Source organism: Portunus trituberculatus, chromosome 31 (assembly GCF_017591435.1).
Source record: "Portunus trituberculatus isolate SZX2019 chromosome 31, ASM1759143v1, whole genome shotgun sequence".
Taxonomy (NCBI): Eukaryota; Metazoa; Arthropoda; class Malacostraca; order Decapoda; family Portunidae; genus Portunus; species Portunus trituberculatus.
In genome coordinates this window covers 3,540,935-3,564,121 of record NC_059285.1, presented here as the reverse complement: position 1 = coordinate 3,564,121, position 23,187 = coordinate 3,540,935, and the positions used below count along the sequence as shown (strand labels likewise).

General features: G+C 44.6%; 2 protein-coding genes across 2 annotated transcripts in view; one reads left to right on the top strand and one right to left on the bottom strand.

Annotated features, from left to right (window-relative positions):
- Positions 1 to 583, top strand: part of LOC123511566 (trypsin-1-like) — a 3,622-nt gene extending 3,039 nt beyond the window's left edge. The window contains exon 2 of the mRNA XM_045267570.1: positions 1 to 583. This exon is cut by the window's left edge and continues 587 nt beyond it. Within this exon, the coding sequence (XP_045123505.1) occupies positions 1 to 310 (310 nt within the window). The 3' untranslated portion in view covers positions 311 to 583.
- Positions 1 to 22,684, bottom strand: part of LOC123511563 (gamma-aminobutyric acid receptor alpha-like) — a 70,554-nt gene extending 47,870 nt beyond the window's left edge. Inside the window, exons 1-4 of the mRNA XM_045267568.1 lie at positions 22,645 to 22,684; positions 19,317 to 19,549; positions 6,359 to 6,582; positions 5,911 to 6,087 (exon numbers count right to left, since the gene is read on the bottom strand). Of these exons, the coding sequence (XP_045123503.1) occupies positions 5,911 to 6,087; positions 6,359 to 6,582; positions 19,317 to 19,514 (599 nt within the window). The 5' untranslated portion in view covers positions 19,515 to 19,549; positions 22,645 to 22,684. The remainder of the gene's footprint in view (positions 1 to 5,910; positions 6,088 to 6,358; positions 6,583 to 19,316; positions 19,550 to 22,644) is intronic.
- Positions 22,685 to 23,187: the final 503 nt, after the last annotated feature.

Below are 23,187 nucleotides of genomic sequence, written 5' to 3'. Positions count from 1 at the left end.
TGGGAATCAGCCGGACAAGCTGCAGGAGGTGGAGCTGCCTATCCTGGATACGTCCTGCATGAACTTCGCCGGCATCAGTGAGAGGATGCTGTGTGCTGCCACCGAGAAAGGTGACAAGGACACCTGCCAAGGTGACTCTGGCGGACCGCTCTTTGTGGTGGAGAGTTCCAAGTACAAGCTGGTCGGTGTCACCTCCTTCGGCACTGGCAAGTGTGCCGAGAAGGACTATCCTGGGGTGTACGCCAGGGTTTCCAAGTTCCTCACGTGGATCAAGCAGAACACCGCCGATGCAGCCTATTGCAAGAATTAATGCTGCCTAACCACCTCTGTCAGTGTGGACAGACTGGCAACGTTCACTTGTACCTACACCCGCTCCCATCCTAGATGACCTCACTTTTCATTGTACACAGAGGTAATGGAAGCTTAGACAACGCCTTTCCCTCAGCATCGCGAAGAAGAGGCGCAGTCTCTACAGTCCTGCAAAGCTGCTTCGTGAAGGCAACTTTGCTGTCCGAGCCTCTTCCTCTTTCCCTTTAACTCTCAATGAAATGTTTTACACTGCTGAATAAAATGTGCACTAAAATACCATTGATATCCTTATGTCCTGCTGTCGAAAGTTAGTAAGCGACGCATGCATGATAAATTACTGTATAATAGCGCAGAGTACACCTTTGTCCAGAGCATACCTAAGTTGATTATACGTAGATTACAGTATGCTGTTTTATACCACGGATTAAGTTACCTTAGGCTCATTTCTACCACCAGGTATGAAATGGGTTCTGCTGGAATATACCCCCATAGGTCAGAATAAAGTATGTACCTTGGTGTTAATGCACATGTCTGAATGATATCACAACTGCAGACTTTTCTTGTGCGTTGTGCATTGATCTATGTTCAATTTTCTCTTCTCTTTTTTCTCACCACCGCGGTGATGCATCCTAACGTCTAATTACAGGCCTGTCAGCTTAACTTCAGTTGTGGGTAAATCAATGGAATCAATGATGGCGAAAAATATTAGGGAATATCTAGACAAACACGGTTTGATAAATCAAACACAACATGGATTTACGAAGGGGAATGATGACGTTAATGAAGTTAAGGCTATCTTTTTATTTTTAAAAAGTACTGTTTAATTTTGTATGTGTGACAATTTGCCATAGTGACTTTCTGTATATTTTCACTCATAACTTCCATATATTTAAATATATGCATAAACTTGTATATACATTTCAAAAGAAGAAAGTTTGCCCTACAACTTTTGTTTCGAAGCATTTTGTCATACAGGCTATCAGTTGTGTTAAAATTGTCTTTGAAAATAAATTTTTTTCTTCAATTTCAATATTTTTATTTTATTCCATATAAATTTACTTATTTTTGTAAAATAACCTGGTCAATACTATGTAACAATTAGTTCTGAACAACTTTTACTGAGTGGTGTTTTTTTTTTTTTTTTAAACTATTAGTTTAAGAGATATTTGAATTTTAGAGGAATTCTAATATGGCGGCCATTTTCCAATATGGCGGCTAACGCAAGCGCGGGAGTGCATGGGACTTTTGATATGTTGTTCAGGTTGCAAATCTCTATACTTGAGCCAAGTTTCAGCTTTTATCTAATTATTGCATCTCAAAACCCTAAAGTTTCTGGGCTAAATGCACAAGGTGAAATACAAACTGATTCATAGAGTTTACTGGTTCACGGCTCGGTTTATGTCCACTTCTAAAATATTCTCTTGTTAATAACCGCAGACAGGATCTCAAAAGGAGACCAACTGAATACCTCAGGTGTGTGCATAATAACATGGAATGCACGTTTATCAGCACAAAGTAATGGTGTCCGTGTATCGCTGGTAAACTTCACGGTCCTCCCTCCTCTCCCGCCCCCGGTCTCCTTCAGCTAACACATCCATTCATACCTTTCGTTCTTTGTCAGTACTCAGTAAGTGGTTTGGTTTGGCAGCTGTGAGATGGGCTCGCTTTTCATGTATCACCTGTTGACGCCATTTGAATTTTAGATTACCTATCCTCCTCCTTCTCCTCACCAGAAACAACGGTTTCAAGGTAATAGGAAAGCGATTTAAAACAAATGAAGCCAAACATTTTTTCTTTAATCGCATTATCAATATTTGAAACGGTTTGCCATCGAACGTAGTTGATTCAGGTACCATTGAGACATTCAAAATTCGTCTTGACAAATATTTCGAAACTAATCCCCGGTTGTCACTGTTTATCTCCGAGTAATTTGCGCCGTCCATAAAGAAATATGCCTCAGATCGTGAATTGCGGGGTGTTTCGCGAATACACTTATCTTCCTTACACGACATAGACAGCCCCGAGTTAACGGTCACTACTACTACTCTCGACCTGTGACGGGCTGTGGAAAGTCAGGAGCCCTGACAGTAGTGATCATCATCGGGAATTAAAGTACCAGGGTCACTGCTGCAGGGGTAACCATGTAGTGTGCGGCGCCCCTTAGTGGGAAGTACACTTTTACAGTGGACTGAACGGAGCTGGGGCCTGATTGACTGCTGCCTCCTTGAAAGCGCCAGGCAAGGCTGCCGCACCACCTCTTGACCTCTACACTGTGTCCACATTTACATTACACTATACTATACTTACACTCACAGATAACCCTGAGTTAACGGTCACTACTCCCACTTTCGACCTGTGACGGGTTGTGTTTGTCTAGGGCCCTGTTAATTTTTATCACCATCAGGACAACCAGGGATCAATGTTGCAGGGGGAAATCAGTGTACGGCGTCCCTCCAAGGGAAAGTACGCTTACTCAGTGGAGTGAACGGAGCTGGGGCCTGATTGACTGCTGCCTTCCTTGTAAGCGCCAGGCAAGACTGCCGCACCACCCCTCCGACATCCACACTGTGACTCCACCCACACGCACATTCACCACACTACATAACCGTCAAGCACCTACATAGTCCCTCACAAACAAGAGTAGACGTAGATTACAACTTCTTTTCTCTATCCCCTAAAATTCCATTTGGTTTTTCAATACCACATGGTGCCTTTCCTTTTCCGGCCGGCTTTGGCTGGTGGGATGGGTGGGTGGCGAGGAGCCTTCTGCTTTGCTGTCCTGTCTCTCACACTGTGTAGTTAGTATAGAATAGTTAACCAAGCAGCCTAGTAAGGACCCCAGGGTCTGTTGTTGCTTGGTCTTTCCTTTGTATTACCTTTGTATTGTATTCCTCTTCCTCTTCCTTCTCCTCCTCCTCCTCCTCCTCCTCCTCCTCCTCCTCCTCCTCCTCCTCCTCCTCCTCCTCCTCTTCCTCCTCCTCCTCCTCCACTTCTTCCTCCATCTCCTCCTCCTCCTCCTCCTCCTCCTCCTCCTCCTCCTCCTCCTCCTCCTCCTCCTCCTCCTCCTCCTCCTCCTCCTCCTCCTCCTCCACTCCTCCTCCTCCTCCTCCTCCTCCTCCTCCTCCTCCTCCTCCTCCTCCTCCTCCTCCTCCTCCTCCTCCTCCTCCTCCTCCTCCTCCACTTCTTCCTCCTCCTCCTCCTCCTCCTCCTCCTCCTCCTCCTCCTCCTCCTCCTCCTCCTCCTCCTCCTTCTCCTCCTCCTCCTCCTCCTCCTTCTTCTTCTTCTTCTTCTTCTTCTTCTTCTTCTTCTTCTTCTTCTTCTTCTTCTTCTTCTTTTTCTTCTTCTTCTTTTTCTTCTACTTTGTCTTCTCCTCCTTCTCCTCCTCCTGCTGCTGCTGCTGCTACTGTATGATATAAAGTGGGTCAGAGCAGGGGTCCAGTGAGTCACGGCACACCAGTAGTCCATCATGGGTCTCCTTACCGTGTCTTTTTTTGTTCGTGGTACGCAGCCATACTTAGTGCACGACAGTAGCCCTCAGTGACACTCTGCCTTATTCATCCTCTGCATTTAATATACTTGAATCGTCCTCCACTAATAAGTAACTGATACATATTGGAAAAACTACACCTCTTACTTCTTCTCTTTGCCAATACTTTTTCCTCTCCAGTCTTCTTACTTTATACAAGAGACTTGTCCGTCCATTTAAGCAGTATTGCTGTTAGTTATGGGGAGGTTAATTCACACAGTCCTCATAACCACAGTGAAGTCAAAGCCCTTTCGTGGAGCGACATTGTGAGGGATGATTTTTTGTTTCCCTTATTTTCTACCCCATGGCCTGATTCTCTTGCGTGCCCTGCCTTGTGCCTGGTGTTTTTTTTTTTTTTTTTTGTGTAATAGTAATAAACTAAATTTGTATAAAACCGTTCCATTGTAACTTATACTGGAAGTAACCAAATTTCAATTAAGGACTGATTCTGTAAAGAAAAGTATTAGCAAATAACTACCATTCATAAGACAGAGCAGATTTCAGTTGTGAGCTGCACATATTTACTCCTGTGTGTGTGTGTGTGTGTGTGTGTGTGTGTGTGTGTGTGTGTGTGTGTGTGTGTGTGTGTGTGTGTGTGTGTGTGTGAAATAATAATGCTAAAGATATTTTGTTTTTTCATACAGCAGTCTTACATCTGTATTCACATGTTACTAAGTACTGGTATTTCTCGTTTTGTGCGATATTTGGGTTCCTACAGGCATCGCACAAACTGAAATCGCACAAAAATACTTATTTTTCCCATAAGAAACAATGGATAATAGGGAATGGCGTTTTGACCAGAAAAACATTTATTTGAGTAATGATATGAACATGTTCTTAAAATGTATCATTCTAAACCTATATGTAACACTAAGGTGTAAATAAAGTGTAAATAAAGCAAAGATTAACGCTTAAGACGATGCTCCCTCACTTCTCAGTCCCTCACAGTCACTCGCCATCTTCGTCTGTGCTGGCTGTGACTGTAAACACACGAGAGGGCTGTAAAACATTGACTAGGAGCGGGAGTGGCCACCTGTTGGCAGGCTGCGGAACTACGCATCTGGCGCAATGTTTGAAATGCGGTTGGGCCAAATCGCATGTTAGCGAATAGATCGCACAATTTTAATTAATTGTAATATTTTCAATGTCGCATCTTAGCGAATTCGCTCATAAAGAACACGCACAAAACGAGAAATATCTGTAGTCATACACTAACATACATATATGATAAGTATACATCCATCTCCATGGAAATATCTTACAATTCTATGTCTTGGCTATCAGATGGCACCTGAGTAACCTAGTAGCCTAGGCTCAGGATGGTCAGGCCACCCCATGTGTATTTTTCCATCAAGAGTTTGTTTCTTCTACCTAGTAGCTGGTCGCAGCTTCACACTTGCACTAGGTACCTAATCACTGGAAGTTGAACAGAAGCTACACTTGAATAGTAGTCTCCTATGATTCGTTTGACTGTGATTCAGACCCTGCCCTTCCCGATTATGAGTCACCCATGCATGAAGTGACTTTGTGTGTGTGTGTCCGTGAACGTGTGTTGTTAGTGAATCCCGGAACCTTTTCATGATTTATTGTTTGCTGCTAGTCTGGAAAAGTGAGTTGTGTGTGTGTGTGTGTGTGTGTGTGTGTGTGTGTGTAGGAATGAGGTCAATGTGGACGAGACTAAGCCACTGGGGAGAGGAGGGTAGAAGTGGGCAAGGCTTGTGGTGTCGCGAGTTTTGGGGTGATGCGTGGCAAGTGTGAGGCTGTGTTGGGAATCACTTTGTTCCTTCTCATTGTTGTCGTTCTCGTCGTCATCGCTGTCCTCCGCTTCCTCCATCTTGTTCTTGTTTTTGTTCTTTCTCTTGTTATTTTGTACTTATTCTTATTTGTTTTAGTTCTTGTTCTCATTGTTGTTAGTTCATATTCCTCGTCTTCATTTTTCCCTTTTGTACTAATCTTCCAACCCCTCCTTTCGCTTCCTCCACCACCACCTCCACTACCATCACCACCTATGGCAAACACACACACACACACACACACACACACACACACACACACACACACACACACACACACTGTAGGAAAAGTTGGGCAGCTGTCTGTTGATGCGTGGGTACACGTGGACTGTCACGTTCTTGGCCCCTGCCCTGCTGCTGCCATCACCACCACCAGCACCACCACCACTACTGCTGCTACTGCCATTACTGCTGCTGTTGCTGCTACTGCCACTTAAACCTGCTGCATTCGAGGCCGCCCTGCAATGGAGAGGCTTGTTGTTGTTTTCCTTGTGGTGGTGGTGGTGGTAATGGTGATCTCAATTGTTTTTTATTTTTTATTTTTGTTGAAAGAAATGGAAAAAAAAAAAACAGGGAGTTAAATAAAGTGTGTGTGTGTGTGTGTGTGTGTGTGTGTGTGTGTGTGTGTGTGTGTGTGTGTGTGTGTGTGTGTGTGTGTGTGTGTGTGTGTGTGTGTGTGTGTGTGTGTGTGTGTGTGTGTGAGTGTACGTGTGACTGATCGCTTACTTACCTGGTTACACCGACGAGGAGGGCGGAGGTAAGAAGAAAGAACTGCAGAAGGAGAAGAAGGAGGGAGGAAGAGGATGATGATGACGATGATGATGATGATGATGATGATGATGATGTGGAGGAGGAGGAGGAGGAGGAGTGGCTGAGAGTGGAGGAGTGATGATATCCGCAGCTCATCATCTTCCCTCCACGCCCTCCCGCTCCTCCTGCCGCTGCACAAAAGCCCTGCGGAGGAAGGACACTGTTAGTCCTCACGTCGCGGAGAGTGGCGGCCCTAATGGTCGCCACCAGCCCTAGATAGCCTAGACACCCACCAGACGCGCCCTTTTACAGAGAAGCCTTATGATAGTCCTTTTCCCTGCGTCAGCTTCGAAAGATGGGATGGTGTGGTGGTGTGGTGTAGGGGTGTATAGTGTGATGGACTCTCACACCCTTTATCAGACATCATTGTATCCACTTCCCTGCTCTCCACCTTACGCTTCATCCATCTCTCATCGTGTTCTTTCCTCTTCCGCATTGCTACGTCCACTTATCTGTCTTTGCCTCACACTCCACTTGTCTCTTTTACGTCCCTTCCACATGCCTACATCCACCTCTCTGTCTCTTCTCACTGCACACTCTACCCATCTCTATCACGTCCCCTCTTCCACTACATCTCTACATCCACTTTTCCACCTCCTTGCCTCCTCCTCACATTCCATCCATCTCTATCACGTTCCCTCTTCCACTATATCCCTACATCTACTTTCCTATCTCCACCTCACACTTAGCCCATTTCTATAACGTTCCCTCCTCCTCCACTTCATAATCTCCACTTCTCACTCCACCCATCTTCCCAATCCTCTCATTATTACCCTACTCCCCTGCGTTCTCATTCCTCTCACTATCCTCTCTTTCCGTTCTCCCATGCCTCACTCCACCAAGCCTCTCCAGTAAGTGTAATCCTGGTGATGACACGCTGGGACACTAATCTCTGATCCTGTTGGAGTCTCGTTACCACCTCTCCTCGCGTGGTGCAGGACAGGGACGAGGGAACGAATGGCCACACGGTATAGATGACGTGTTCCTACATTCGTTTAAGGCAAGGCAACTCAATGTACTGCTTATTTTAGTAGACCTATTCTTGTGTTTGTCGCGTAACTCAGTGCGGTGAGATTCAGAAACATTTTGCTCTCTCTCCTCTCTCTCTCTCTCTCTCTCTCTCTCTCGTAACTGTTTTCCAAAGCCACAGAAATGGTTAACCGGGTTCTCAAGAGTGTTTTGTGTGCTAGCGATGTAAAAATCTTATTAATTTGTCACTGCAATTGTAAAAAAAAAAAAAAAAAATTCCTTGTAACTTTTGGAAACTTTTTAGAAGATGGTACAGATTTGGCGCAAAAGTGTCTCAGAATATGGTCTTGAGTTCTGAGTGAAGAGAGAGAGAGAGAAAGGAAGAAAGAACAGGAGGAGAAGGAGGAAGAAGACAGTGGACAGAAAGGAGGAGATAAAAGCAAAGTAAGAAAGATGACAAGAGAAAAAGAGGAGCAGGTTTTGAAGGAGAGGGAAGGATGGGAAGGGAGGACACGAAAGAGGGAGGAGAGGAAGGAAGGATGGGAGGGGAGGGGAGTGAAGGGAGAGAGAGGGAAGGTGAGTGGAGGTAATATTGGATCAGAAGAGCTTTTAATGGATTACAATTTTACCTCAATCATTTTCCCCTTCCTTTTGACTTTCCTCCTCCTCCTCCTCCTCCTCCTCCTCCTCCTCCTCCTCCTCCTCCTCCTCCTCCTCCTCCTCCTCCTCCTCCTCCTCTTATTACTCCTACTTAAATCTGGACTTCAAACGATCAATTTTAGATTTCGATTTCATAAGAGTGGTGGTAGTGGTGGTGGTGGTGGTGGCTGTGGCTGTGATACTCGTCCTTTTATGGGGCTCATGTTGCCCTTCTGGTAATGTTGGTGATGGTGATGGCAGTAAAAGTAGTAGTAGTAGTAGTAGTAGTAGTAGTAGTAGTAGTAGTAGTAGCAGTGATGGTGGTTATGAGAATGGTAGTAGTAAGGCAGTTTTAGTAGCAGTGACACACACACACACACACACACACACACACACACACACACACACACACACACACACACACACACACACACACACACACACACACACACACACACACACACACACACACACACAGAGAGAGAGAGAGAGAGAGAGAGAGAGAGAGAGAGAGAGAGAGAGAGAGAGAGAGAGAGAGAGAGAGAGAGAGAGAGAGAGAGAGAGAGAGAGAGAGAGAGTTCAGGAAGATTTTAAATGCTGAAAAGAGAGGCATCCCGATCACTGGCTAGACGAAGTTAGTAAAGCAGAGACTAAGAGCACCTAGGGTTGGTGGTGGGAGGGGAAGCAGGGGAGGGGGTGGTGTTATGGGAGGATTTCTGTCGGGAGCGTGGTAGGGGTTGCTGGTGGTTTTACAGACTTAGGTGGTGTTGCAGAATGTCATTGAGTGAACTTTATAACACAGGTGGGGCTCGTGGCTGTGTTAATGGTGGATGCTTACCTTCACCCATTCAGTACTGGTATACATCTTTACCATGAATTTTGTGTACGATTAGACCATTTTGTTGACATTAGGAAGCGTCTATGGAGGTCGGAAGATTAATGGCAAGAGTCTTTACTATTTTAACTCCCACATAAGTTTCTGAAGCTGTATAAAATCACCAAATAGTAAGCAGAATGAATATAAAAACGTGTCATGGTACTGAAGGGGCTAGCTAGTTAACTTGCTTTCCCTAGTGAGTTCCTTGATTTTGCGGGATTTGTTGTTTATTTATTCGTTTTCTTTGAGGCTTTTCTGGTCACTGGTGTTTTATTTGTGTGTGAGTGTTTGTATTTTACGGGTTACTCTACATTTTTTTAGATAACGTCCTGCTTTTTCTTACTACTGGCTTCTACTGGCTTGTTTTCCTTGGTTTATGGAATACTAGTGTTGAATGATTTCTTGGAGAGTGTTTCTGGATTTTGGCGCATCTTTTGTGTTGCTTGTATGTGATGGTGAGTTGTTGTTTTTTTCTGCTTTTTTTTGTCTTACTACTGGCTTGCTTTACCTTGGTTTGTGGTGTTTGCAGATTTTTTTTTGGGGTGTTTTCTGGATATTGGTGCATCTTTTTCTTTTGTGTTGTTTTTGCCTGCTAATGAAGCTTTCTTTTCATTTTCATTTTTTTTTTTAACTATTAATTTGCTTTTCCTCGGTTTTTGGTGTTGACAGATTTTTTGTGGGTGTTTCTGCGCATTGGTGTATCTTTTGTGTTGTTTTTGTCTGATAATGAAGCTTTTTTTTATTTTCTGTTTTTCCTACTACTGGTTTGCTTTTCCTTGTTTTTTTTTTTTTTAGGGATATTCGTGTTTATTGGTGTTTGTTTGTTTTCCCGGTGTTTCTGCTTCTTTGTGTATTTTTTCTTAGGTGTTTTCTCCCCCCTCACATTCTCCCTTTACGATGAAGTAATGAAGGGAAGATGCAGTGGGAGGGGATGCAGTACAAGGTGACAGTCACATGCATATAGTATAGGGGAAAGCCGACTAAAGGCAACAAAAATATGAAAAAAGGCCCACTTAGTTACCAGCCCCCTTGCGGATCTGGGACAAATGTCTTGAAACCTCCCTCTTAAATGAAGTCAAGCCATAGGAAGTTGGAAATACAATAGCAGACAGAGGGGTGCAGAGTTTTACCAGAATTTCCTTTGTCACTCTTTAGCTTTCCGTCTTCATGTATTTTCCAGCACCTACCGTGACGTAACGAAGGGAAGGATTAAGAGGGAGAACAGAACGAAGTGAAGGTTTTGAGGTGGAAGTTACAAGTATATAGTTTTCCTTGTGATTCTAGCTTTCCATCTTCATATCTTTTCCAGCGCCTATTGTGAGGTAATGAAGGGAAGGATTAAGGATTAAGAGGAGGACAGAACGAGGTGAAAGTTTTGGAGGTGAAGGTTATAAGTACATGTATATAGTTTCCCTTGCGACAACAAAAATATGAAAAAAGGCCCACTTAGTTACCAGCCCCCTTGCGGATCTGGGACAAATGTCTTGAAACCTCCCTCTTAAATGAAGTCAAGCCATAGGAAGTTGGAAATACAATAGCAGACAGAGGGGTGCAGAGTTTTACCAGAATTTCCTTTGTCACTCTTTAGCTTTCCATCTTCATATCTTTTCCAGCACCTACTGTGAGGTAACGAGGAGAAGGATTAAGAGGGAGAACAGAGCAAGGTGAAGGTTTTGGAGGTGAAGGTTACATGTATATAGTTTCCCTTGTGACTCTAGCTCTCCATCTTCACATCCTTTTATAGCACCATTGCACCTACTGTGAGGTAACGAAGGGAGGGATTAAGAGAGAGAGAGACAGAACAAAGGGAAGGCTACAAGTATATAGTTTCCCATTGTTTATGTCTTTAATAGTTTTTTTTAGTACTTCTTTCTTGAGGTAATGAAGAAAGCTTGAGGGGGAACAGTGGCAGGGTGGACAGAAGGAGGTGAAGGTTCTGAAGGTAAAGGTAATAAGTTGTACATAGTCTCCCATTATTTCTATCATGTATTTTTTTTATTACATTTCCGTTGAGGTAATGAAGGAGAGGTTTGAGGAGGAACAGTAGCAGGGGAGACAGAAGGAGGTGAAGGTTCTGAAGGTGAAGGTAACAAGTGGTCGATTCTGCCGTGTTTAAATGTCACTCGCCTGATCAATACCTGGAGGAAAGATGGATGAGCCGCGACCCGCCAGCCACTCACTCCTTGGGGCGCCGAGAGATGCTGCAGTGTGTGGCTGTGCTGCAAACATTCCTTCCTTGACTCATTTGTTTGTCATATCGTGTGGAAGTTATGTTCAAAGGCGCTGAATTGGGAGGAAACTAATTTTTTGTCCTAATTCTTTTGTCTTGGATGTTTTAAATTGATGGTGCTGACTTGGGGAGTTTTTTTCCTCTCTTTTTTTCTTTTTTTTTTTTTGCTTTAATCCCTTCAATACTGGGATGCATTTTTACTTTGAGATTTGTGTATTAGACCATTTCATTAATATTAGGAAGAGTTTATGGAGATCAGAAGATTAATTGCCACAGTCTTCACTATTTCATTCCCACACATGAGTTTTTGAAGCTGTATAAAATCACCAAATAGGAAGCAGAATGGATGTGGAAACGTGTCATGGTACTGAAAGGGTTAATGTGTGACGGTCTCGGGTGACGGTGCTGACTTAGGAAGACTCGTGGGAGCTTTTCAGACACTGGAACGTAGCGGTACTCTCCGTGTCACTGTCCTTCTAATGGTGTGGTATCATGACGGTAGTGTCTCAGGGTACACAGTCTCGTGGATATAGAGAGTCGTGATACTCTCCTGGGTGCAGAGTTCTCTTGGATGCAGCCTCGTAAATACCTTGCCCTTTTGCGACTGACAATGCTGCTGCGATGTCCTTTTTTTTTGCCAACAAGTGTGAGTAAGTGACGGCTTTAGTGTTGCGAGAGAATGGTCATGTCCTGGTGCATTGTGGGAGTGACGTGGTGCTGGTGCTGGTGGGCGTGGTGGGCGTGTGGCAGTGTGGTAGACAACATCGTGGTAGTCTGGTTGCACAGTCTCGTGGGTGTCTAGGGTCTTGACCTTATGAATAAACAGTGGTCTATTTCTGAATGAGTGTCTTGGAATTGTGTACTGGCACTGGTCCGCCCATGGTGCATGTTTCTAATTAATATTTCTTTATTCATGATGTGCATCACTTGAAAAATTTATTTGCCTTTTTGCATCCATTTTTGTGTAACCTTCGTCGCATTTTGTTTTATGTTTTCATACAGCTTCAGAAACTGGTGCTTGTGACCAGTGTTGGCGCAGTGAAGCGTCTTGCGTGGCCTGCCCAGCGCCATTATGCTTGGAAGTGGCTGATGCCTTTAGCGACGTGCCGCGTTGACTTCCTCGCTAGCGGTGCAGTGCCCGAGTCGCGCCGGAAAGGTTGCAAGTTCGATCCGGCGACTTGTTTTTGCGTCGCCATAACTCAGTCAGGTCTCTCTCGCGGCACTTTCTGTTGCTGACGGCGGGTGGACAGGAGGTATGCGGAGGCGGGTCATGAGGAAGCCGGGCAAATAGACCATCCCTATCATCCTTATTACCAAGCAGGCAGACGTGTCCTCACTCAACCAGTCACCAGTCTGTATGGAAGGAGGGCACTGGACTCTTCTCTCAGTGCCATATTCTAAGACACTTTTACGCCGCACCTGCACTATAGTCAAAAGGGTCTAGATAAAGGTACACTGTTTTTGAAGTGTTTTTATGGTCGTAGTGAGTGATGAGCGTAATTTTTACATTAGCAGGAGAAACACACTTGAGAATCCGACGTGTCATCTCTGTGGTCTCGGAAAGTAGGGTTGGTGAAAGAGCGAAACGTTTCACAATACAGGCGTCAGTCACCAGCACGTCCTCTGATACTGGAGAAGATCTTTTAAGGCATTGGTGACTCCGCGGCCCTACCTTACCCTGCCCTACCTTGTCTTGCCCTGCCCTGTCCTGTCTTGCCTTGCCTTGTCTCGCTTTGCCTTGCCTTGCCTTGTCTTGCTTTGCTTTGCCTTGTCTTGCTTTGCCTTGCCTTGCCTTGCCTTCTCTTGTCCTGTCTTGTCCTCCCCCGCCCCGCCTTGCCTTGCCTCGCCCTGCCCTGCCCTGTCTCAGTACATTTGTCCTCTGTTTGATTCATCCATATCAATACTTTTTTGTTGGTTATTTCTTAGTCTGCGTTCATTGATCACTTACTGTTCGCTCTGTCAACAACGCCTGACTTTCAACACTTTATTTGCTCGTAATTATTTTTGAGCGCTAGTCAGCACTATACCAAAAGCACCTCCACTCTCCTGCCGCTGCCTGTGACCTCCTTCCCTTGGTCACAGGCCCTCCCCACACAGTCAGTCAACAACTATGCTCTCCACCCCCACCGATAGACCAACCCTCTCCATAACTAGCCCCGCTCTCCATAACCTGTCTCTTCCTCTAGTCTCTCGCTCCTCAAACCAGCCTCTCTCTCTCTTTTCCATACAAGCCTGCGCCCTCTCTTTCTCTCATTCCTAAGCCAGCTACTCTCCCTTCATAACTAGCCCCTCTCCCTTCATAACCACTCCCTCTCCCAACAAGCAACTTCCCTCCAAATCACTCCCCCAGTCTCTTTTCTCATCTCATTTATTCTCGTTTCTCCACACACGGTCAGCTCAAGGCCTCCCTCCTCCCACCCCATCCAATTCCCCTCCCGCTACACCTCCCATTGAATTGCTGCACGTTTATGATTTTGCCAACATTTTCAGTCGCCTTGATTAGCAGGGTGGCGATTACTGTTTGCGCTTTAAATATTCGTGTTTGTAAATAATGTTCCAATATTTGTGACCTTAATATCCGAGAGTGTGAGAGTGAGTGTGAGTATTTGGCTATCATTCAGCCTGACGCTAAGCCTGCACTGCCCCGGGAAAGAAAGGGTGTGTGATGGTGTGGCTGTCAGGTATCGAGTGAGTCAACCTGTTTATATATTTTTTCTTCACCTGACTCTTACGGACCTAGCACTTTTGTACAAGCTTTTAGGGGTGAAGGAGAGGAGGAGGGACAGGAAGGTGGAGAGAAGGAGTGGTAGAAAGTCATGCGCACCTCACACATTTTGGATAAGCCTTTTAGATTACATTGTTTGGCTACTGACACCTTTACTGGCCTCATCTGCCCCGTCCATCTTTTTCTCCATAGCCTTTATGTTGTCTTATTGCATTAGAAAATCGTGTTCTTCTTGCTTCCTACTGCCACCGCGTCCTCTCCACCACACACCATCCTCCACCACCTTTCCCCATTTTCTACCATCTTCCCCCAGTCCTTCCATCACCTTTCCCTCATCCTCCACCACCTTCCCCAAGTCCTTTGATCACCTTTCCCCATCCTCCACCACCTTCCCCCAGTCCTTCCACTTTCCCCCATTCCTTCCATCACCTTCCCACATCCTCCACCACCTTCCCCCAGTCCTTCCATCACACACAGACATTCCTCCGCTGTACAACATACGCTATCCTTCTATCCTATATCTTCATGGCTCCTTATGTCTCGGTCTCCCTCCCCTCCATTCCTGACCCCCTTTCCTTCATCACCGCCCATAGACATTCCTCCACCATACACCATGCTCCCTCTCTTCCCCACCACCATATACCGCCTTATACCCTCCCCACACACCCACACATCATCCCTCCCCAGGGCTCTCTATTGACACTATCGAGCCGGGCACTGTACTATCGTGTGTACCTTCACTTACTCACCTGGTTAAATATTCACTAGTGTTTCATGTTGAATTGCTACCTGGCCACTTCTGCTATTGTTATGCCCACACCTGCTGCTGCCACTGTCACTATCAGCCACTGCCACCGTCAACGCCATCACCGCCGCGTTCCTAACTTCACTATCACCAGGCAGCTGTTTAGTGATGATTTTGTTTGCTGGGAGTATTATTTTGAGGTGTGATGTGTGTGTTGATTTGTTTTGTGTGGTGGTTGTGGTGGTGGTGGTGGTGGTGGTGGTGGTAGCAGCAGTAATAATAGTATTTTCTTTATATTCAGTTTAACTTGTTTATCCTCCAGTGTGGTATTACTATTACTACTGCTACTACTGCTACTACTACTACTACTAGTACTACTTCTACTACTACTACTACTACTACTACTACTACTACTACTACTACTACTACTACTACTACTATGATTGCTACTACTACTACTACTATTGCTGCTGCTACTACTACTACTACTACTACTACTACTACTACTACTACTACTACCACCACCACCACCACCACCACCACCACCACCACCACCACTACTACTACTACTACTACTGTTGTTGTTGTTGTTGTTGTTGTTGTTGTTGTTGCTGCTGCTGCTGCTGCTGCTGCTGCTGCTGCTACTACTACTACTACTACTGCTGCTGCTGCTGCTGCTGCTGCTACTACTACTACTACTACTACAACTACTACTACAACTACTACCAACAACAACAACAACAACAACATCAACGAACAACGATCACAGCATTACATGGATGGCAATCAGTCCTTCAATACACACACACACACACACACACACACACACACACACACACACACACACACACACACACACACACACACACACAGGTAACATCAAACAAAATACTAATGATATAGATACACTCTTGACTCACTCAGGTAACCCGCCCACCATTCCACACACACACCCACACACCCACCCACACACACACACACACACACACACACACACACACACACACACACACACACACCGAGGAATGAAAGCTCGTGGGTGTTTAAGGGGGATGGGAGATTGGTAGCGTGTGGACGTCAGGTACCAATATTCAGGCACCAATATTTAGCCATTTCATGCAGTTATGGATTGACGGGATAATTGTTGATAACGTGGTGAGCTAATTGGTGACGATCTGATAGTCTATGCCACCTCGTGCAGGTACAGGGAGACTCGTGCGAATCGTGCATGTGTGGTGTTTCTTGCACAGCTGGTTGGTGGGAAGGTTGGATGTTGGAGAAGGTTAGGGTAAGTTGGAAGAAAAGGAGGTTAGGTTAAAGTCAAGTTAGGTTAGGTTAGGTTAGGTTAAATTGAAGTCAGGTTAGTTTAGGTAAAAAAAAAAGAGAGGATAGGTTAGATAGGATTAAAATTAGGTTAGGTTAGGTTAGGTGAAAAAAGATAGGTTAGGTTAGGTAGGGATAAAATTTGGGTTAGGTTAAGTTAAATTGAAGATAGGTTAGGTTAGGTTAGGTTAGATTTAAAATGTTTATTGGTATTGCGTGTCTTGGTTCTCTCTCTCTCTCTCTCTCTCTCTCTCTCTCTCTCTCTCTCTCTCTCTCTCTCTCTCTCTCTCTCTCTCTCTCTCTCTCTCTCTCTCTCTCTCTCTCTCTCTCTCTCTCTCTCTCTCTCTCTCTCTCTCTCTCTCTCTCTCTCTCTCTCTCTCTCTCTCTCTCAACACAATGCAAACAGAAGCATTTGCCTCCTTGACAGATGCAATATATAAGTAAATCGATGTACGTGTGTGTGTGTGTGTGTGTGTGTGTGTGTGTGTGTGTGTGTGTGTCTGCAAATCACACTACCCTTTACCATGTTTTCTATCCACCTATACGATATTTATTTTAGTCTTCATCCTTTTTTTTACCATCTAGGAATTAAAAAGCATTGACATTTCATAACTGCCTTTGACGTTTTATTTGACTTTGAAATTATAATCAGTGCCAGCGGGATGACATTACTTGTAGTTGAGCGGCTGTGTCAGGGCGGGCGGGGAAAGCAACACTGGTGTGGTAAACGCTTGCATCAAATTTGTGTGGCACTGAATGGGATTATGGTGTGCTTTATTGTGATCCATGGTACAGTTGCGGTCAGAAGTCTTGTATCACGCTACGCTTTAGTTTTAACCCTTTCAGCACTGGGACGCATGTTTTACCTTGAGATTTGTGTACGATTAGACGATTTTGTTGACAGTAGGGAGAGTCTGTGGAGATCAGTTGATTAATGGCTAGTCTTCGTTATTCTAAATCTTTCAAATAAGTTTCTGAAGTTTTATAAACTCACTAAAGGGTAACCGGAATGAATATGAAAACCCTTCCTGGTACTGAAGGGGTTAAATTTTTAGCTATGTCTAATTTTTTGTAGTTTACTGAAGTACTTTTTGGCAGCGGCGCCTTATGACCGTGGCTGTTTCGGAGTCTTAATTCAGTCTCTCACTTTCACTGTGTTACGAATCATCCCTCAGTATTACGCCCTCCTCAGAATAAGCATCCATCATTGGCCAGGCCTCGTGACACATCTAAGGGGACTCACGGTGAAGGCAGACTGGGGAAAGTAGCGGAAAAAAAGACTCGGACGCTTTTTTTGGGGTGTTTTGGTCTATTTGGGTGTTATACTTCACTATCAGATGGTAGCGAGTTTGTGATTAAATTGGAGAAGTAAGTCGTGTATTTTTCTTTTTGTTATTGTGTGTCTGGGTTTCTCGTCTCTCCTCTCTCTCTCTCTCTCTCTCTCTCTCTCTCTCTCTCTCTCTCTCTCTCTCTCTCTCTCTCTCTCTCTCTCTCTCTCTCTCTCTCTCTCTCTCTCTCTCTCTCTCTCTCTCTCTCTCTCTCTCTCTCTCTCTCTCTCTCTCTCTCTCTCTCTCTCTCTCCTCATCACTATTCAATATTAGTCATTCAGTCCACACAGCTTCGATTTACGTGTCCAAATGCCACCCTGAATTGGTGTGTGTGTGTGTGTGTGTGTGTGTGTGTGTGTGTGTGTGTGTGTGTGTGTGTGTGTGTGTGTGTGTGTTATTTATTCTTTACCGGTATATGGAGTTTCGCGGCCTTCTTTATGCAAAAGGGGAAGCCGGCCAAGTACAACAACAACAAAAAATAAATAAATAAAATAAAAAATAAATAAATAAAAAGAATAAAAAAAGGCCCACTTGAATGCCAGTTCTCTTAAAAAAAAAAAAAAAAAGACAGCTAAAAATCTGGAACAAATGTGTAGACACCTCCCTCTTAAAAGAAGTCAAGTCGTAGGAAGATGGAAATACAGAAGCAGGCAGGGAGTTCCAGAGTTTACCAGAGACTACATATTTTATAATTACATATAGTCTACTTATATTGTGTTTGTAAATATGAAAATTAAGTGAAAAAGGTCCATCGAGGTGTCAATCCCTAAAGACAACAGGCAAATATTACTATCCGAAGCTGAGGGATAAGTATCGTGAAGCCTCCCTCCTCAATTAAAGAGTTCATGACTGGGGAAAGGGAGATACAGTAAGTGCACGCCGAGATGAGCGCAGTGTCCTTAACAAATCAGTGCAGTTAGTTTTGTGTTCATACCCGTATTTACTCTCACTGTAAACTCATTGAATATTCCTACTCATCTACAAACACACACCATTACTCTTGTACACACACACACACACACACACACACACACACACACACACACACACACACACACACACACACACACACATCTCGGCTGCCTCTACGCCACCGCAAATGTCAGTCCTCCGCTTTCGGAATTTTAATTTCTTGACATTTTCAACAAACATCTCTTTCCTATGATACACTGATGCCTTGCTCTTACATCGCCCCTCACCAGCCCTTTCTGTGTGTGTGTGTGTGTGTGTGTGTGTGTGTGTGTGTGTGTGTAGTAGTAGTAGTAGTAGTAGTAGTAGTAGCAGTATAGTTATCTTCTTTCATAGTAGCAATATCAGTGGATGTGTGGCCGGAGATAAGTTTCAATGAATTCATTACGACAAATTTCTTAAACAGAACCCCCGTAATGGTATCAGAAATAGAGTCAAACCGAGACACTGGCTATGGAAGTGTTCATCTCTTCAGTACTGAGACGCGTTTTTTCCATGAGTTTTGGGTGTGATTAAACGGTTTTATTTACATTAGGAAGGGTGTATGGAGGTAAGAAGATTAATGGCTAAAGTCTTCACTAGTTTAATCCCCACATAGTTTTTTTTTTTCTGAAGCTGCATAAAATCACCAAATAGTAAGCAGAATAAATAGTAAAACGTGTCATGGTACTGACCAGCTCACTCGTCCTTCACTCTTTCATCTTCAAGAAACTTTGACTTAAAAACTTGTATTCTTAAACACTTCTGTGCTTCACCTCCACTATTTCAAAAGGCTTTATTTAAATTTACACGAATTTTTTAAGGAGCTTTTACTTTTGCTAGAGGCAGATTGACAACATTTCTACATTACTAACTGGAGAATCACTCTTGAAAACCCCTCCAATCATCTCTGAAGCCTTGGAAAATAGTCGTGGTGAGAGATCAAAGCATTTCTAAATACGGACCACCGAAGAAAAAGGGAGTAAGGAAAGCTACAGGAAACCATTAGGCCTACAAGTGACAGTCCCTCTCTGAAGCCTTCCCATTACTATCCTCCCTAATGATTCTTGAGTCTATTCCAGTCATCTACTTACCTCCCAGTCAGGTGTTACGGGTCTGGCCTTGCCCTCTCCCTGAGTCTGGCTGGTGTCTCGGCTCTCACACACCTGCAGATCACATGTAGCGCTCGCGTCAGGTGTTGTCCAAGTATGGCGGGAGGCGCGGATGTGGTGGTGGCGTGGTAATGTCTCTCTTGCACTTATAACTTTGGTTTCCTTCAGTCTTATCCACATGTTTGTCCATGTTCTTTTTCCATTTGATCTCCTTTCTGACAGGTGTGTGTAAATTTTGGTCAGGTGTGTTCTTGACAGGTTTAAGTAGGTAAAGACAGGTGTGTTCATGTGTTTTCTGACAGGTTTAAGGTGTGTACTTTTTAGCAGGAGTGTGTGTCTGTTTTCTCACATGTGCAAGGTGTAGGTTAGGTGTGTTTCTGACAGGAGTAAGGTGTAATCAGGTGTGCTCCTCTTGACAGGTGTAGGGAGGCAGGTGTGGATCATAGTGTGTGGTGTTCCAGTAAATTATGTCCCTCTGTCAGTCTTTCACGCACGAGGTATCTCTCTAAATAATGCATTCCACTCCTCTCATCTGAAGTTAATGGTAGGTTAGGTTAGGTCAGGCTGAGTTTTGGTGGGTTTTGTTTAGTTAGGTTAAGTTAGATTAGGTTAGACAAAGTTAAGTTAGGTCAGGGTGAGTTGTGGTGGGTTTTGTTTGGTTAGGTTTAGTTAGGTTAGGTTAGATTAGGTTAAGGATAAATTTAGATTAATTATTGTTATGTTGAGTTAGGTGACATTACTGTAGGATGTTCTTGATAGGTTAGATAATATTATACTGGCTTACATTACATTATTTTTACTCTGGGTTACGGCGAATTGTATTAAATCAGCTTGGTGAAAATGTCAAAGAAGAAGAAGAAGAAGAAGAGAAGAAGAAAAAGGAGGATATTTAGTATGATGTATATTTGTGTGTGTGTGTGTGTGTGTGTGTGTGTGTGTGTGTGTGTGTGTGTGTGTGTGTGTGCCTGTGCGTGCGTCAGTGTGTGTCCTCAGGTGTGTTTGGTGCAAGGAGGAGTGAAGAGAGGTGTGTTGCAGGTGTGTGGGCTCGTGACAGATGTGTAGCCGTGTGTCAGATGTGTAAGTAGGTAGGCATTGCAATTAGAAGATCCCCACAGATGTGTAGGTATACTGGAGATGTGTAGGTGTGTTGCGAGAGGTCCTGGCAGGTGGTGAGCTTCAGGTGTGTTTCAGGTGTGGTTCAGGTGTGTTTCAGATGTGTTTAGGTGTGTTTTAGGTGTTTCAGGTGTGTTTCAGATGTGTTTAGGTGTGTCAGAGGTGTGTTCAGATGCTTCAGGTGCTTCAGGTGCTTCAGGTGTGTTTCAGGTGTGTTTTTGTTCAGGTGTGTTTTAGATGTTTTAGGTCTGTCACAGATGTGTTCAGGTGTTTCAGGTGTGTTTCAGGTGTTTCAGGTGTGTTTATTTTTTCAGGTGTGTTTTAGATGTTTCAGGTCTGTCACAGGTGTGTTCAGGTGTTTCAGGTGTGTTTCAGGTGTGTTTCAGGTGTTTCAGGTGTGCTTCAGGTGTTTCAGGTGTGTTTCGTGTGTTTCAGGTGTGTTTAGGTGCTTCAGGTGTGCTTCAGGTGTGTCACAGGTGATGGGTAAACACGCCCCAGATCTTTAGGTCAAGTAGGCACGTGTGTTATTGACTGAGGTAAATAATTCAGGTTAAAGAAGCGTTGTGAATCTTGTCATCCTCCTCCTCCTCCTCCTCCTCCTCCTCCTCCTCCTCCTCCTCCTCCTCCTCCTCCTCCTCCAGACACAAGCTTCACTAGTTCACAAGATCAATATGGAAATGTTCAATAGTTAATAGTTTTCAAAGTTCATGTTCGTACTTTTAGAAACCCTGTTCATCTATACATGCTCTCTCTCTCTCTCTCTCTCTCTCTCTCTCTCTCTCTCTCTCTCTCTCTCTCTCTCTCTCTCTCTCTCTCTCTCTCTCTCTCTCTCTCTCTCTCTCTCTCTCTCTCTCTCTCTCTCTCTCTCTCTCTCTCTCTCTCTCTCTCTCTCTCTCTCTCAAGTTAAAAGCGTGGCAATTGATAATCATATTGATAAGTAAAACTAACTAATAAAGGCACCATTTAGAGAGAGAGAGAGAGAGAGAGAGAGAGAGAGAGAGAGAGAGAGAGAGAGAGAGAGAGACCTAATAACAAAATTAGAGAGGACGTCTTGAATGGTTGGCACGTGTGTGTGTTTGTGTGTGTGTGTGTGTGTGTGTGTGTGTGTGTGTGTGTGTGTGTGTGTGTGTGTGTGTGTGTGTGTGTGTGTGTGTGGATGACAGGTGGATGAATCATAAACACGACTGGGGGAACGGAGACAGGTAATGTGGATGGGACAGAGAAAAAGCATAGAAGAACCAGCACAGTGATGATAAAGTGGAACAACAAGGTGGAATTGCAGAGTGGAGCAACAAACGAGTGGTGAAGTGGAGCCAGTAAGTGTGGAATGACGTGTGAGTGTGGAGGAGCAGGTGTGTTTGTGCTATGGTGGATCACAGGTTAAACAAGAGGCGTGTGGAAAGGTGGAATAGGAGCAGGTGTCTTAAAAAAAAGTGGATAGACAGTTGTGTAATAATGACAGGTGTAGAAGCAGCAGGTGTGGACTTGGCAAGTGAAAAAGCAAGTATGGATATTACTGAATTCAAAGGTAACAGGTGTGGCGATAAAAAGGTCAACAAACAGGTGTGTGTGTGTTTATAAGGCGTGGTAGTAACAGGTGTGGCTAGGCAGGTGTGGGTTGAGTATGTTCACTGAGCTTACCACTAACAGGAACAGGTGGCTACAGACTGGAAAAAAACATGTGTGGAGTGAGTTTATCGGGTCTGACAAAAACACACCTGTGGATTGGCATACAAGGTGCAGACGTGACAAGCGTGGTCGTGGTAATCAAAGCTACAGGTGTGATTAGGTAAGGTAGATTTGGTTAGGTAAGGTAAACTATTAGGTGTGTAGAGGCAAGTGTGTTTAGGTAAGGTGCAGGGAGAGGTGTAGATGTAGCTATGGTTAATCCCTTCACTACTGGGACGCTTTTTTATCATGACATTTTGGCGTGAATAAGCGATTTTAATGGCATTAGGAAGGGTCTATGGAGGTCACAAGATTAATTTCCGGAGTCTTCACTGTTTAAATCCTCACATAAGTTTCTGAATCTGTATAACATCACCAAATAGTAAACAGAATGAGTATGAAAACGTGTCCTGAAGGGTTTAAAGTGTGGTGGGTTTCATGTGTATGTGTGGTGTGGCTGTGTTAGTGTGGCTGGGGCAGGTGTAGTGAGGAGCCACGAGGCGGAGCGCGCCGAGCCATGTGTGCAGACCTGTTGGAGAAGAAGGAGTCACACCACTACTCTCAATGGATGTCGCCACGCTACTGACACCTTTCTCTCTCTCTCTCTCTCTCTCTCTCTCTCTCTCTCTCTCTCTCTCTCTCTCTCTCTCTCTCTTTCCGCCCCCTTTTCTTCCCTCACAGCCTCCTTCATCATGTTCTTCCCTCCCTCCCTCCCTCCCTCCCTCCCTCCCTCTCCCTCTTTCTCTCTCCTTCCTTTAGTGTGTCATATTGAATTTGCTGTAAAATTTTCCCCATCTCTCTTTCTAAGAACCCCCTCTGCCTTTGTGGGGCTGTCATTACTCGGCCGGCCGGGGACGCCTCACTGGGATAACTAGATGGGTACAGACAGGTGGTACAGGCAGGTGGTACATGCAGGTGGTACAGACAAGGGGTAGAGTTGGGTGGTACAAACAGGTGGTACAGACAGGTGGTAAAGACAGGTGGTACAGGCAGGTGGTACAGACAAGGGGTACAGGCAGGTGGTACAGGTAAGGGGTACAGGCACGGGCTACAAAGAGAACGGTACAGGGAG